General features: G+C 37.5%; 1 protein-coding gene across 1 annotated transcript in view; it reads left to right on the forward strand.

Annotated features, from left to right (window-relative positions):
* The window catches only part of LOC139759880 (uncharacterized), a 33187-nt gene extending 16215 nt beyond the window's left edge, over positions 1 to 16972 (forward strand). Inside the window, 9 exon segments of the mRNA XM_071682417.1 lie at positions 1110 to 1245; positions 2841 to 2944; positions 4989 to 5135; positions 5906 to 6059; positions 9043 to 9185; positions 10884 to 11031; positions 12807 to 13015; positions 15802 to 16003; positions 16006 to 16972. Coding sequence (XP_071538518.1) covers positions 1110 to 1245; positions 2841 to 2944; positions 4989 to 5135; positions 5906 to 6059; positions 9043 to 9185; positions 10884 to 11031; positions 12807 to 13015; positions 15802 to 16003; positions 16006 to 16928 — 2166 coding nt within the window. The 3' untranslated portion in view covers positions 16929 to 16972.
* Positions 16973 to 18271: the final 1299 nt, after the last annotated feature.

Genomic DNA, 18271 nt, shown 5'->3' on the forward strand with positions numbered 1-18271 from the left:
TATGATAGAGAATGTTCAAGAAAAGAGGCCTCTTGAGTGTAAAACTCCCTCCCTATACAGTATAGGTGATTACAACATCAGAGACACTCATTCTGAACATGAGGATGTATGTCATATGTTCTTTGGGTCATATATAGTAATAATGATAATGATTTATGTATATTTTCATACTTGTTCACCATTTCCCTCTTCAGTGAGGTAGGAACAGACCCAGCAACAGCCTCATCTGCTCTCTAGCTCTCATGAATAATGCACAGCCAAGTCCCATAGACTAATTCTTTGGTTTCCACTTAACTCTATACAGGCTATTGTTCATTCCATTGATAACGTACCCCCCCATACCTTATTACTCCAGCTTGCTCTGTCCCATGCATATCTCACTCTTACACCTTTATTTCATACTGCATAAAATCTCTTCACATCACAAATTTTCTTTGGGTATTTAATTTGCAACACAGCATCCTCTTTCATTCTTTTACACTTAGTTTCTAAGATCCAGATCCATGTAACACCTTTGAAACTATTATAAATTCAAGCGTACTCATCTTTACCTGAACAGACAGTGAACCCTCCTTCGTCATACTCCTTTATGTACTCTTAACCTTTGTCTCCTTTCCCACCCATTGACTGACTTCAGTTCCCATAGAGTAATTCTCTGCATGTTCACTTCCCATAGAGTAATTCTCTGTCATGTCCACTTCCAGATACCCAAAGCAGTCCACTTCTTTCAGGTTATCCCTCTTCAGACTCATACTCCATCAAATTTATCTTGCCATCATGTCATGATGTTGATTAATCAAGATCAAAAGCATTTCAGAGGAAAAAAATTTTCTCATGCCAGTAAATCAGTATTCAGATTTTCAGTTTGCTTTCTAATGAAGGATTGAAACTTAAGGTAAATTATGTATTAGTAATACTTGATAGGATGAATACATCGTGAAAGTTAAGTAATAGAATATGATACTTAAAGCATCCACAGAAGTATGATATTGAAGTTGATGTTATGTTTAGAACAGAGTATCTAGGGGAGATTCTCTATGTCATTATGCTTTGAATTTAGAGAATAGCACATGCAGTATCATTAGACAGAGATTTTTCATTTTTGACAGGTATTTGCTCGCAAGGAAAGTTTACAGAAACATACGTGCCCTGAAGGAGGCCAACAGAAGAGCCTAAAATGCTTACTGTGTGGCCGATCTTTTCTTAATCCAGACCTCTTGGAGCATCATTACCTCAAACACAAGGGTATATTCAAAACTAAAAATTCCTTTATTGTGTTAGTTTGTTGCCCATTGAAGTTAGCAGCCTGAAATTAATGCCAGTAACCAGACTGAATCGGTAAGGAGTTACTGTATTATACTTATATCTGGCTGTTTACTTTCCTATCAGAAAGTTTTGTTAGTTGACATCTCCGAAAGTTTTACTACACTTTGAAAAGAAGGCATAATCAGATATTAGCTTTGTTACTGTGTACATAGTTTGTTATGCAGTGCCAGAACCTTGTAATGGGGCTCTTGAAGCTTTAAGGCTGTGCTGCATCCAGAAACAGGGTAAGATGGGTTACATTGCGACAGGAAGGTCTTCAGTGATGCAATATTTCATTTTATCTACTGATAGGAGTGTATGCAGATATCCAAATATATATGAAATATGATTGTACCATGTGGTTGTATTGAGAGGCAAAGAGTGGAAATGGATCAGAAATTTTAATGTGTATCTTATTTACCAGGGATCAAAGAACTGCAGGCTGAACAGAGATAAGTAAAAGGTAGGTAGACTGCTCTGTCATTGAAGGACATTCTGAAAATGTGTGTGGTATCAGTTAGGGAAAGGACATTTTAAGTTGTGAAGCCTACTGTTCGTTTTATGTATATTATACTTAATCGCTGTTTCTCGCATCAGCAAGATAGCAGCACAAAACAGACCAAGAATGGCCCATCCACTCATATATATATATATATATATATTATCCCTGGGGATAGGGGAGCAAGAATACTTCCCATGCATTCCCTGCGTGTCATAGAAGGGGACATAAATGCCCATACATGCACATATACATACAGATAGACATATACACATGTACATATTCATACTTGCTTGCCTTCATCTGTTCCTGTCGCTACCCCACCACACAGTCTCATTTATGATTCATACCTTACTCAGTGTTAATACCCCTTGGCCCCAAAGCTTCTTTCACTCTATCCTTCCATCTGGGTCTCCCCCTTCCCTTTTCTCCTTGTAATTCTGACCCTTAGATCCCCTTGATCATCAGACTCTCAGATCCCCTTAGTCAATCTTTCTTCACCCATACACTCCATATATCAAAGCCAATTCAGCACACTGTAGTTAGATCTCTCAATCAAACTGTGTGTGCTTCCATACTTTTCTTTCAATGTCATTCTGCACACAGTCAACCCATCTCACACTGCATATTCTCCTCACAACATTTCATTTCTAACACATCCACCATCTTCCATTGTTTTGCATTCAGAGCCCAAGACTTGCTTCTATACAACGTTCTCTGGACTACTTTATCTTCAGACTGCCATCTTTGCTGTAAAGGACACTGAGCTTTCCTTCCACATGCTGATTAGTGCAACCATGACCTTAATCCCTGTTCCCCCACCCCATGACTTACTTCAATCCCTGCTGCCAGTTACTTAAAGTAGTCCACTTCTTCCAGGTCCTTCTCATACAGACTTACTCTCAAACCATCCTGTCTTATCCCTATGCTTCACCTCATTCTTGTAATTTTGTTCACATTTGCTACTAGGTAACCAGATTTTAAAAATAGTTTTTAAACCACTGTTCCTGTATTGTCAGAGAAAAAATATTTCCAGAAAACAAGAAATGCACACGATGCAGTCGTTCCTTCTCCAACATGGTTTCCCTGGAACGTCATGTGAAGACCTGCCCTTCTGTCAAAGTCAGCTTATTCTTTCAGGTAAAGGATTGAATACATTTCACACTGGTCTCACATCCTGTTTAAGCAATTCTTGTGAATGATGTAAAGCATATATATGCACAGCTTTTTCATTGCTACATTTTATTCCAAAATTTAAAGTTTAAATCTGTATGCTGAAGGTTTCCATGCTTATGTTATTGATAAACTCTTTGAGCAAATTAAAGGAAGGTATTTTGTTGATGAGACTGTTTTATTGCTGTTCTCTGATTATTATGAACAAACTAAGGTTGCAACAACTGTCATTTCTTACCCAAGTACTTTAGATGATGCATTATTTGATATCCCAGTAATGTTAACTGCTAAAAGAATGATCTGTCATTGGATGCAGTGGAAGAAAGTGGACATACAATTGGAAATTTTGGTCTATTATTACAAATCAGTGTAATGTTTAAAGTGGAAAAGTAGGATGCCCCCATATAAGTGTGAAAGTTCATTTCAATTTATCACCATAGACATATGTTGAGGATGTTTTTGAGTGGACACAGCTCTATGAACCGATCTACTGCATGTAACTGATATGTAGTTGATAACAATAGAAATTTTTGATGGATACTGACCTCAGTGTGAATGGAGAATCCATATCCAGAAAAATCACCCAGTGGAATCACTTAAGTTGGACAGGTTTCCATAGCAGAAGTGGATTACATCCCTGACCCCCTCCAGTATTCCCAACTTTGACTTTTCAGACAAAATGAAACCCAAAATAGTTCACATCTAAGGCATATAAAACTAGTGAGAAAATATATATATGAGTGATGTTCACCAGTATAACCTTTAGTGTACAGCATGTGTAGAGCACTATGGGTTGGCATGAGGAGAGGATGGTATTGCATCTTCTGGTTCATTAGTGGGTTTTGACCATATCATGTTGAGTGGACATGTGGGTTCTTCAAGTGGGCTACTTCATACAGTTTTGACTTAAAGTGAGCTTAACTGAATCATATTTTTTTATCATTTTGTTAGCATTCCTACTGATTGACCATGTGCCAAGCACTGAGCCACCCTCAACATTCTTTAGTCTTTATATAGTACTAAAAATGGATTTCAGTATTAACAATCTCTTTGGTTTCTTCACTTACATGAACAAATTTGATATTATCCTTGGTAAAGGAAGCATCCCAAAAAATGGTTATGACACATTTCTTTTGTTGTTTTATTGTAATGTACGTGGCAAGGACTCAATAAGTAGGAGACTGTTGGAGTGTCATATAGCTAGTCACAGCAGACAGTACCAGTGTGATCAATGTTTTGGTTTGGGAGGATGTCGAATGGACAGGAAAGATATTGTTTTCTTTTTTAAATGATTGATATTGCATGGAGGAAACATGCCCAAATCATGGGCATCACAAATTATTGGTGAAATGGGACAAAACAAAACAAATATGTTTCTAACTCCATAGAACACTCCCAATTGTTGTGGTTTCAGCATCAAAATGTCTGACTTTACTTATAGATCAACATTTCTCCATGCTTTTTTAGAGCTAAAAAGGAATAAATCCACTCAGCTGAACATTTTCATTCATATTAAAAGGGTTTGAAGAAGATAATGCAGAAATTCCTTCCTGAACATGCTTGGTGCTCAGTTTTATGCAACAATGTGAGACCCCCCTCCCCCCTCCAACCCAAACCTCTACAGTATCAGTAACAACAATAACATATGTAATAATTGCTGTTGACACAAGGTGTTATAGTGGGAAATATATTATTGCCTTTTATATTATGGCATCATAACTACACGAATATTCCCTCATACCAGTCTTTTCACTATTTATAAGATATATGAAATGAATTCAAGAGGCAGGTGAATAATGATTTTGACATGTGGCTTTACTTCATGTCAAGTACACTGGTAGTTTGTTTTTTTGATATCTTTGGGGCTTTGTTATCTGTTACTTCATTCATAGGCATGTATATCTGCGTTCCAAGCAATGTTGAAAGACAAAGATATATTCGATACTGATGTTTTGCAGAAATCCCAATTCTTCTGGGATCTAGTCATAACACATTTCTTTTGATGCTCTAGTGTAATATATGTGGCAAGGACTTTATAAGCGAGAGACTGTTGGAGCGTCATATAGCTAGCCACAGCAGACAATACCAGTGTGACCTCTGTAGCAAACCATACAGTAACAGCACCAGCCTGGCACACCATGTTCCACTCTGCAGGCAGGTTAGTATATGTACCATTTTCTTAGCATAGTTTCTTTCCCAAAGATTATGATTCATTATCATATCTGAGCAAAACAGGCTTTCTTTCTTGAGATTTATACTAAGTGATGACGCATTATGTCTCAGTTGTATATTACAAGCAAAAAAGCAACTTTCAGTTTTATTAAAAGAAACTGAGTATGAACATTCAAAGCATCTTTCTCCATATCCTTTCACCTCCTTGGTTTCCTCCTTTTCCCTGCTCCCTCCACTTCTGACATACATACCTTCTTGGCTATCCTCTCTTCCCTCGTTCTCTCCAAACATCCAAACCATTTCAACACACCCTCTTCAGCTCTCTCATATATACTTTGCTTCTGACATCTCTTTCTTACCCTCTTTTTTTCTAATTCAGTTAAACCTCCACACACCACATATTGTCCTCAGACATTTCATCTCCCACACATCCACCCTCTTCTTTAAATTCTTATCTGAGATCCACACATCACTTCCATACAGCACCATCAGAACTACTGTCATCAGTTATACCTATTTTTGCCCTTAAAGACAGTGACCTCTATTTCCACACATTCCTCAATGTGCCTGATTGTATTTGCTACCACATTTATTCCCAGGTATCTAAGATACTTACTCCACTTCCTTCAAGTTCTCTCCACTTGAATTTACACTCCTGATTATTTTTCTCTTGCTGTCGCTAAATGTGATTTTATTTCCTTCACACTAGATTTAACACCATATGATATTTCTTAGCATTATTGCCCCTTCTGCCAGAGTCGTCAAGTCGCATCTGTCGGACATGTTTCATGTGAAGATTGTGGCAAGGAATTTACTGATGCATCTGCCTTTCGTGCCCATTATCACACCCACACACATCCCTTCCACTGTTCCTGCTGTAATCACCGGTTCCGAACACGTGTTGGGTATGGTAGGTAGTGAAAATTCATAGCTTGTTTATTTTACATATTTTTTCATATTTGATCGCCATTTCTTACATTAGCAAGGTATATATATTCATTTATGTATACTTAATTCTTGCCCCAGGAGTCCCTACTATCCTTATGAGGCTCTTACAGCACTCAGAAATCCAGCCACTTCCAATGGTCAGGATCATTGGTCAGAGAATATAGTGATGTTGTGTGTGCAGCTTTTTGCAGAGAGTGCAAGGCAATTTAGTAAGTGCTTGTTATCACTGCTGTGGTTGTTGCATCAAGTGCATAAAGGGTCTTGGGGTATATTGAAATGGTTTGTTGTGTTGTATGTATGGTTAATGTGAGGAGCAAAGGTGAGAGTGTGACTTATAGTTGTCAGAGGAGTCCTGTAAACCATATCACTCCAATCCACTGCATGCCAAGCATGCTCAGGCCACAAGTACTAAATCTTAATCTTTTACTCCATTCTTCCATCTCAGTATGATCTCCCTGTTCTCCTTGTCCCCTCTACTTTTGAAACACATCCTTTGTCAGCCTCTCCTCACTCATTCTCTCTAGATTTCCACCATTGCAGCACACCATCTTTATTTCTTTCAGCCATAATCTTTTTTTCTTATCAAGCTCTTACCCTATCAGTACTTACTCGTTGAAACCCCCTCGTACCACATATTGTTCTCAGACTTTTACTTTCCAGCACATGCACCCTCCTTTATAAATGCTTATCTATAGCCCTTGCCTCACATTTATACAACATCGTTGAGACTACTGTATTGTCAGACATAGCCATTTTCACCTTAACAGGAAGTGACCACTCTTTCCACATATTCAATGCTCCTAAAACCTTCACCCTTCACCCAATCTATGATATACCTCTGCTCCCTTGGTTCTGTTCACTACCATGTTAACTCCCAGACATCTAAAACACCCCACTTTAAGGTTTTCTGCGTTCAGACACACCCCAACTAAAAACCAAAGTCATACCTGTAGAAGAGGGAAAGTGAACCAATATTGCAGTGTAAGGTAAGCAGGTCAAGTGAGGATGCAGAGCTAGAAACATTCCAGATGTGAGAGCAGTACCCCATACAAGGATGGATCAGTCTTTCATATAAACAGAGTAACTGTTCCAAAGAAAAGAAATTTCAACATCTGAACAGGACTCCCAGTTTCTCAGAAGCAGACTGAGCTTTCCCCATTATGTGGAGTTTCCAAGAAAGAGCAGAAGTTACAGTAATACCAAGTATGTTCATCAAGTCAAGAGGTGGAATTAGTGAACCATTAAAGGAGGGAGGAAAGCTGTTAGGAGTTTTTGATAGAGATGGGCAGAAACTGGGTCTTGGAGGCATTAAACTTAACCAGATTTTGTCTGCTCTATTGAAATGTTTTGTCCAAGTCTGAGTTTATTAAGCAAGTAGTCTCAAAACGAGATGCAGATCAAGTGAGGGAAGAAGAATCAGAGTTGAAAGATGTAGAGGAATGCATTGTTGAGTCATTATTTGTGGAAAAGAGGGAATCATTGATAAAAAGGAGAAAGAAGTGTAGGGAACTGGAAAGAATCGTGAGGGGCACTGTTGTTGATGGAGAAAGAGGGGAGAGTTTGATCCATAAACAGCTATAGAGATAGATCAGCCAGAAAGAAAGCTAGATATGAGAGAGCACATATGCCTTACACTCTCTATGAAAACTCCTCATCTTTATGTAATACTAAGCTTTCCACCTGCACCATATATACGTAACACTTGCAGATTATCTTTATCAACCCTGCCATATGCTTTCTTCAACCCATAAATGCCACATGTAAATTCTTCTGTTTCTTAGTCTTTCTCACACACACATTCTTCCTTACATATGGTCATTTACAATCTGGGCCTCTCACATGGCAGACCACATGCTGTACACCAAAACTTGAAAGAAGTAGGCAGCAAGAATCTGTGTGTGAGAGAGGGAGTCAGCAACATTCCTAATCTGCTGCCAGATTAATTGCATTCAGCTTCATGGATAAAGAAATATCCAGACAGCTGTTCACTTACTACATAAAGTCAAAACTGGAATATACTTTTCAGGTTTGGTCACCATAACTAAGAAGCACAGAGAGCTAATTGAGGAGGTCCAGATGGGAGCAACAAAGATGGAAACAGAATTAAGAAAGCTGGGTTACAGGGAAAGGCTAGTGGTCTAAATTTGCCCACTTTGGAAGATTGAAGAATGAGTGAAATAGAGGCTTCTACAGGGACTGAGGCATTATTCTACTCTGTTTTTTTATGTCTTTATCTCTGATACCTATTCCCCTCAGAAACTCCCTCTAAGGGGTGGCCATGGCAAAAGTCTCCATAACCAATTAACTCCAGTGCTGCTTATCCTATAGTGCTTCACTCTTCATGGGCCACTGACAGAGGGCAAATCTAGTACATTTTTAATGTTTCCTACCTAATGTCCCCACCAGCTTCTACCTAATGCATCTACCTAATGCTCCAACCAACTGCTCCTACCCAGTGCTCCCAGCTAATATTCCTACTTACTACTTCTACCTTATACTCTTGTCTGATGTTTTTCGCCTGCTATTTTTCTCTATTGCCCTTATTATTTTGCTGAAAGGTATGGCTAGTGCATAGCTCACACCACAGACAAATCTAAAGTTACTAAGCTTTGTGAGTCAAGTGTTGCTAGGTAATATGTGTGATAAGGAGGGATTGTATGTTTATGGAGTGAATGCCAGTAGTCTTCGTGTAAGTGAGTCAGAAAGAAAGATGGCTACTAAGGTCAGAGGATTGCAGCTTAACCAGTGAAGTGTTGGTTCACCACATAGCTTTCACTTATCCAACCAATATCCAGGCAATTAACCTGCATCTTGTCACAATAAAGTAGTGATTTGATTGCCCTGTAGAAATACTTTTCTCGTACAGAATGCTTGTATTGCTGTCATTGTATATATAATGTTTGAAATCACACCTAGATATTTGATTTAATCATACCCTCTTTCAGAGGTTCATGTGTGTGAAGTTGAACAACATTGTGATCAGTGTAGTGGTGTGTTTCGTTCGATGCAGGCACTGAAGCGTCACTATTCAGTACATGGTCCTCCACCCCACACATGCTCATCATGTAGACGATCATATTACAGGAAGGTAATTGTGTATATTATTGTTAATGATACATAATCATCATTGGAGGTTGTGAATATGATTGATCTGTTAAAAGAATTTATTCTAGTTTTTATGCATTAATATATATTGTTGGTTGACAGGATTCGGTCAGTTGGAAATGTGACTGTTGGAATAATAGAGAGAAATTTTCCTCTTCAGTTGATGGTTGTGTATGTTAAAATGGTCACTTCCAATATTAATGGAAACATATTTGAACTGGAATATCTGGACAGCTTTTCATTAGCTTAAAGAAAGTAATGATGACCCTGCCAAGCTTTAGGAAGTTCATAACCCACCCTGCTTCATTACTGTAATGTCTACCCTTTCTCATAGGTCAAAATCTAGTGTTCATCATCTGGCCATTGCCCTATCTAGTCCAGTATTGAAGCTGCTGTGTTCCTTTGATAAAATTGTTAATGTGCTTGATGGATAATGCATATGACACACTTTTGGAATCCCTTGTATTAAGGAATCATCATGTATTTTGTTTTGATAATTGGATGTGTCCCAGATATATTGATACTTTTTCTTGTCTCTTCTCTTTCCTTTTCATTAAGCACTCTATATTTCAGTTTAAGCCTCACCTTGATGTGGACTTGTGTCCATGACTGTAGACTCCAATGTAAAAAATATATGTACATATAGTGAATACTAAAACAATCATTTGCAGTGGGACAAATATCATTTTTGTGTATAGAAATTGCTTATACATATGGGTGTAAGGAAACGAGAACAATATGATGGTAAAGTAAGTGCATACATATTGCATCATTTGGCTGGCAGTCAACCATAGCAATGGCCTTGACTTTCCTGAAAAAATATTCATCTGGGAGCCTTGTCACGCATGAGTACAGATCTACCATCTTATCTTATCTAGTGTGTGTTTTAGAGAAATTAAATCTTTTGTATGACATGAACAAAGAATAAAACAGGTTTCATTATTTTTTTAAAGTTCCCACAGTGTGGATATACATAATATATGAGGCTACTGCAGTCAATGTTAATGGCTGTGTTGTTCCTCCACTCATTTCAGTAAGCAGGGGATAGTGATGCTGTTTTCCTGTAGGGAGGTAGGGCAAGGTAGCAAAGGGAATGGATAAAGGCAAGCAAGTATGAATATATACATGGGCATGTGTGTAATGTCCGCATATGTGTATGTATGTGTATGTATATGTGCGTATGTGGGCATTATGAGTATATGAGTGAATGTACCATTCTTCGTCTGTTTCCTGGTGCTACCTCACTGACGTGGGAAACAGCGATTCTGTATAATAAAAAGAAATAGAACTTTTAACACCATAATGTATAACCTAACTTTGAATCCCCATATTCCATAAATCAGCTGTTATAAAAGTACCAAATGTTCCTTTTTTTCAGTTACTTTTTCCAAATAAATGAAGTTATTATTTGTCTTTAAATGCAGCATTGTTTTCACATTTAGGGCAACTTTAGCTTCTGTTTTGTGTCATATGAAACACATTAGATTTCAACTTTTTGATGATGTTAAAAGCCATATTGCAAGAATTGTGATGATCTTGAAAACTCTGTAATTTATGAGATGTTTATAAGCCCCAGTCAGATAGTAATTGACCCTTATTGTTTATTGAATGTCTTTAATTGGAGCAAGTAACAAGGTAGTCCTAACTAATGTGAATGTAATTGGTAATACATTTTCTACAGGAAAGCTTAGACCGTCATGTGTGCAGCTTTGAGGCAGAATTTAAAGAAAATCCAAAGAATAAAGAAACAGGCAGCTTTACTTGTAATGTTTGCAGTGCACCATTGGCTACAAAGCACAGCCTTAACACTCACATGCGAGCAGCTCATGGTAATTAACTTTTTTCTATTCTTTTATATTTGCTGTGTTTCACATGAATGCATTACAGGTTTCAGTGAACTTGCAAATCCACATTTACTACAAGATTCTGGTCTGTATCATGGAAACTTGCAGTCTCGAAAGTATTTATCTCCCTCTCTATAGGGAATGATGGCAGGCAGTCTTCACAAGTTGCTCTTGATTCATTAAATCATTTCAAGATAGACCAGTTTTTCAATACTACTACACACCATGCCGTCACCTCAGAAATTGAAGTCTTGTGCCTACATACTTTTTCTATAACAGTTAAGCTCCTTATTTATTGTTATAAAAATTATCTTGTAGTAGTTATCTCAGAGGAAAAGGAATGACAGAGTTCGTTGTAATTTTATGGAAAGGAGGAAGTTTTCACATATTTAGAAGCATGATCATTATCTGCATGTATGACCCCAGTCATACATGAAAGATTAAAAGAAACTGTAAAGATTAAAAGAACTGGAATTCTGCAGTCAAGAATGATAGAGATTTATGATTATACATGCTTCGCAACAGATAGAAGTCATAAAGAGCACTGTTTTAAACTCAAAGCAGCCCAGGAAGATATGGAATTATTGAGACAAGTTTAATACCTGGAAATTTGCTAAAAAGATATAAAACAAAAATACACAAATGCACTGTGAGGAAACTGGAATGCTTATTTTATGAGGTACCCTGACTTATGCAGCCAAAACATGGACAAGGAATGAGTCACAGAGGTCAAGAATCCAGGTTGTAGAAATGAATTATTTGAGAAGAGTATGTGGTGTGACTAGGTGGAATGGAGATAGAAATGAAAGGGTGTATGAGGGATGTGGTATGGCAGAAGAGGGTGACAAAGATGGTACCAGAATCAAGAGAACTAAGTTACAGGGTAAGGCTAGAACCTTTAAACTCCCCACCATTGAAGATAGAAACTTACCTACCTGCCTGCAAGTACCTTCAGTCAAATTTTGCCATGATGGCAGGTTTAATGTTGGGTATTGTATCCCTCGCCCAAACAACCCTTCACTCATGTTTTGCTTGTGTGCCAGGAATAGTGAATTGCAACGATGTGGTATACCGTGGTCGACGTACTGTCAGTGGACTGAACCAGGGCATGTGAAATGTCTGGGGTAAACCACGGAGAGGTCTGTGGAGCCTGGATGTGGATAGGGAGCTGTGGTTTTGGTGCATTACATATGACAGCTAGAGAATGAGTATGAACAAATGAGGCATTTTTTTTTGTTCGTTTTCCTAGTGCTACCTCACTGAAGCAGGGGAAGCAATACTCCTCCGCCAACATAATTGTCTGTTCGGGACTCATCAGGTATTGCCTTTAACTTTTACTTGAATCTTTTGGATGTTTCTGTGGTCACTCCACATAAATTCCTTGGTTCTCCTGGTACAGTGCCTTTGTAAATCAAACACTAACCTTTGACCCCATGCCATTGGCATAACACATGCATTTTACCGATCCTCAGTCACCTCAATGTGATCCATACATACTATAAAGATCTTAACTAACCAAAAAACAACAGTCACCCCTTTTCTTAAGAAACTCAACCACAATACTCTCAGCTCCAGCTGCCTTCCTGCATTTCATTGTACTTGAGGCCTCACCACCTCTTCTATTTTCACCAAACTGCTTGCTATAACTTTCTAAGTTTGCATACCTCTTCTACCCAGATACCTTACATCTGTCGCCCTTATCATCAAGCACATTCAGCATCATACTTATTTACAGTTATTCTGTTAATGTGATCCATCAGGTGGGTTGGCTGCTCGAGAATTGAATTGTGAGATATGTGGTAAACTGTTTCATCGGAAGGATTTACTTCGTGAACACCAGTCAGTTCATGCTCCTCCTTCATTTCCTTGTCCAACTTGCAAGAAGTTGTTTAAAACGCGCAAATCCCTGGAAGTGCATTCTCTTCTTCACTTAGGCATAAAGAGATTTACCTGCAAATATTGTAATAAGGTAAGTGTACCTGTTTTACCATAAAGTTCTAATCATTTTGAATAACGCATGCACATTTTATAAGAAGGATGATATACATGTATTCTATAATTTCTTGTCTTATTGATATTAAATCATCAGCCAACATACCACACAAATTATGTATTTATATGACAATGTTATTTTTAAAACTGTGTGGGTTCATGGAACTGCTCTCTCTCTCCAAACATATTTTTAGTAGTTAACATAAGCATTGTACAACTTTTCTTGTACAGTTGCAAAGCACGATGCTCTGTAGATGTTAACAATTTTGGCAAACAGTTAATGTTGTAGTGCCATCTATAAAGATGTGGCATACTGTACATATAAATCTGTATATGAGTGTTAGTGCAAGTGTAATACATAGTATAGTGTAAGTGGAATTTTATGCTACTTCCACAATCGCCTTTAACTTCACAATACCATAGCCACCTCCACCAATACCTCTAGTCCCACAAGCATTACAGTACTGTATGACAGGTAATGCACTTGTGTGTCACCAACAACTGCTGAGGTAAGTATTTTACAGTTTCTGGTTATGAAGACCATTTAACAGTGTTTTGCTGCGTTCTGGATTTTGTAACATAAATGTATGCACAGGTCAGTAAATGCATGTTTACCCTGTACAGTACATACAGCAATGTTTATTGAGTGTCTGACCAATGAGGCCACTTTGTATTATCAGTGGATATGTTAGACTATAAGTTTGATATGCTATTTGCCCATTTTTGAGTTCAATTAAGCTTTTCATTACCAGAAGGGCTTTTACTATAGTGAATGTTACATTGATCACCTGAATTCTGCAAACCACTGTTGCATAATTACTGTATGGCTTTGGAGCACTTTAATTTCATGTCATTCTTGATAATTCATTCTTGATAATTCCAACCCATTGCCTTTAAAACTCAAAGGCTTTTCTTTGAATTTTATATTTTTTTTTATTTAGCCTTTTTATTTGTTTCATTCATGGCCTGATCTTGTTGAAAACTTTGATCGGTTACAAAAGCTCTTGACATAAGGTTATCTTTTCAGACAAAAGTTTATATAATGTTTAGTGACAATTTAGATAGTTGAGGCATTGTGAGTCTCAGTAAAGGGCAGTTAGCCACAACTCTAGGTCATTAATCATATCAATTCAGCTTAACTTTTAGCATCTGAGCATTCATAGGAAAACTCTTTTCACTCTGCTTGCTTGTGGTTACACTGAGTGAAAAGTCACTTTCAGTTAGACTTAATATTGTCACATGAGAAACATGCATACACAATCTTTTCGAATATCTTCTCACTCCAGATCCTTTCTCTGCTACTGAAGCCTTGAAGCTGCAGCAGCCCTTAGAGAAGGGATCCTGGGGTTATGCAGTAATAATAATAATAATAATAATAATAATAGTAATAATTGTAATGGTAGTAATGATGACGATAATGATAATAATACTAGTAATAATGATAATAAAGATAATATTAGTAGTGATAATAATAATGATTATAATAATAATAATAATAATAATAATAATAATAATAATAATAATGATAATAATTATCCATGGGGATAGGGGAGAAAGAATACTTCCCACTTGTTCCCTGTGTGTCATAAAAGGCGACTAAAAGGGGAGGGAGAGGGGCACTGAAAATCCACCCCTCTCATTTTTGATTTTCCAAAGAAGAAACAGAGAAGGGGGCCTAGTGAGGGTATTCCCTCTAAGGCTCAGTCCTCTGTTCTTAATGCTACCTCACTGGCATGGGAAATGGCGAATATGTATGAAAAAAATATAATAATAATGAACTCTTTTTAAGTAATGAAATATTTGCTAGTAAGCTTGGTGTCTGATGGTATGGTCCACTGTAATTTCTGGGTGAAAGAGAAGCTTTAGTATTTTCAGTTTCACGTCACAGAAAAATCTCTCAGGCTGTTATCTTTCAATCTATTGCCATTTAGCATAACCTAGATCAGTGCATATGAGCATGCATCTTTTGTTGAAATTAGATTTATAGAGCTGGGGGTCTCTAGGCATGCAGACAGGTAAATTACCAAGGGTGCCCATTTCCCAGCAATAGACTTACAACTATGCCATTATCAGAACTTTATGTCTCATTCCTCATTGTCGTTCCTGTTCTCACTCAAGATCTGTCTCATTAAATCCATCCCCCATGTCTGCATTCATATAGTCATTCTGTTTATACTCTTCTTTTTTTATTAGAGTAGACTTTACCACTTCAACAGGCAAACCTATAAACCTGTGATATGTAGTATGCTCATTCGTATGGCCATCAAATTTACTACTACAGTGTATCATTCCAAACCTGCATGTTCTGAATGCTGGATTCTCCAAAACTGAGGCATTTTGAAGGCCTGCCAATGAATGGGTTTGATTTGGGTTATAAAAGAAAAGAAAGACACTTCCAGGTTGTGGGCTCTGAATCGTGATTCAGTGTTGCAATTATTGGCGCATGATCTTTCTTCCCAAACCTGGAATTTGTCCCAAACCAAAAGCACATAGTGTGGATTTGGGAGCGTGTAGTCCAGTTTTGAAAGGAAAAAGGTTTTAGGTTTTTTTCCAAATACCAGGAATGCTTCCTAAATCCAACACCCATGCTTCCCAATTTGTCTGGGTTTAGGAGGTTATGCTGCAAAATGTGTTGTTGAAACTAAAATTCTTATAGATGAATAATATTCAGAATTATTGCATTAAAAGAATTTATGGTTCGTTTTGAATTAATGATGCATGCTCTTTGATATTCAGTCTGAATTTTTCATTCATCTCTTACAGAAATTTCATCAGAAGGTGAATTTGACTAGACATGAACGTAGCCATATGCCTCGAGGTGCTGTAAAGTGTCAGTACTGTGGGACCCATTGTGTCTCAACTGATGACCTAAAGGCACACCTCCTGTCTCACACACTTTTACAGCCTGACCTTTCACATGAAGACAAACAGCAAGAGGAACATTCCAAATTTTCAGCAGAGAAAGAGCAGTCCATAATGAGGGTTTGCACACATACTCTAGAGACGAAGAAATCACTAATGGAACCAGGCATGACCTTCAAAATGAATTTGTGCCACATGTGGGAGGAGAACCAAAGTTGAAAATTTTATCTACAACTGAAGATGGATTACGGACTCAGGAACGAATATTCTCTGGACCTACTAGTGTAATAGATGCAGAGCAGAGTTTGGGATCAGCTTCAAAGGGGATGGAAATAACAGTGAAAGGAAGATTAGAAGCAGGAGTTACTGAAGATTTCAAACATGGGCTGAGTTCTGAATTTAGGACTGAATTAGTGCACAATGTGGTCCCAGTAATTACCTCAGATCTAGATGTGCAGCCTGAGCCCATATCACACTCAGAAACTAATAATCACTCCACAGTTTTCATACCTCAGAGAATATCAAATATTTGTCTGTCTACAAATCAGCAGTCTTTAAGTAGTACTTATTTAGTACCAAGTCACTCTGAAACCATATCATCATCAAATGTTCCACAAAATTTATGTAGTTCTGGTGTTTTATCTGAAACAAATAGTTCATTATCTTCTGAAGTATGTAGATTATCATCAGATGTATTACTTGAAACTCCATCAGCGGCCTGTGTTAGTGAAAAAACAGATCATATAAACTCAAACAAAAATTGCCAGATGGCTGTAGGCAGAAACCAGGAACGGCAGTTTGTTAGTGATGATCTTGTTCATATCAGGAATGGAATCGGTAAAGATGACCACTTAAGGCTTGGATCTAGTCCAGCACTGGCTGAACAAGTATGTGTCTATGAGTCAAATTCTAACAGTGTCCCAGTGTCCAATGCTACAGCAAAGCCACTTGATTGTCATGTACTGAGCAATGAACAGATCGTTGAAAATGTTGTCCTTTTAACAGATCCACATAGTACTGATTGTTAATGTCTTACAGTAACTTTTAAATAAAAGATATAGGAAAACTAAAACAGTTTGACAAACTTTTATGCCATAAAACATTAAGGGAATAATCTAGTATAGAAGAACCTTTGCATTTTTTCCCCGAGTAATGGAATAGTCTGGTATAGGTGGACCCCACTATTTTTCCCCAAATATTAGGCTACCTCTGCTTTGCAGTAAGTTCACTTTCACACATTCATCTTTACAGATTCCTCAGTTGAGATAACTCTCGCACAAAGCTGATCCCTCACTCTTTTCACCTGTCTTGTTTTTGGTCCTCCTTATATTCTGTTGCTTATTACACATTGTTGTACCCATACTGTCTTTTTATCAACACACTCTTTGCATATGTATGTCATCTTATTTTGATTTCCTTTTTTTCTCCAATTGTTGCTTTCACAATACTTTATCTCCATTTCATTTCTTCTCTAAACTCCACATCTGCTTCTCAGAAAACCTCTTTAAACATTTTGCCTTTTACTAATCATATCTCATTGTGAGACTACGATATGGTATGCACAATTATGATATTTATTTAAGACCATGGTTTACATTTTTTCTGAGCATACTTTTAAGCCAAGGATTCATATGCAGGAATATCTTGTTCAGCTTCAATACTGCAGATTTCCAAGTTACACATGTGTATGTGTTGAACCATAGGTCAAAAAGTGTTCTGTGTCTGTGTGTTTCTAGGATGAGTGCAGAACAATTGAGAAGTAAATGTATAAGTGTCTTTAGTTTGGGTTTTGCATCATAGGCATGATGGATCTTTAATACATTTAATTGATGTTTGTATTGTTTGAGAGATGAGTTGTATCCAGAACATAGACAAGAAAATCTAATGCACATATGTGTAGAGAGTGTAGTTTCAGATGGGTGTATGTTTGGTGGGGTGGTGTTTAACCCTGTAACAATGACTACTGCAGGGTCTGCATTTTCACAGTGGCCAGTGATTAATGCTGGGTTTGCATTTTTGTGCAAGAATACTTTAACAGGATATCACATTGGTATGTAGAGATGCTTTATGTTATTTACCTCTAGTATGCATGCTTGTATGTCACATGTTAATTAGTGAATTAGAGACTTTGGGGTACTTATTTAGTGATAACGTCAGCAGATATTGAACTTTTAGCACTGGGATAAGTTCTCTGCAAAGCAGTAATCCATTGATGGTGGCAGAAAACTTAATCATAAACATCATTTGTGGTGTCCTCCGCAGAATCCTTTGTACTGTTTGTAAACAAAAACAGACTACAGTCAATGCTGTAAGGTAACACCTATGAAAACTGTTTACTCACTGACATTCCCTGTCTGTTGTGTTCAAGAGA

The sequence above is a fragment of the Panulirus ornatus genome, chromosome 34 (assembly GCF_036320965.1).
Source record: "Panulirus ornatus isolate Po-2019 chromosome 34, ASM3632096v1, whole genome shotgun sequence".
NCBI lineage: Eukaryota > Metazoa > Arthropoda > Malacostraca > Decapoda > Palinuridae > Panulirus > Panulirus ornatus.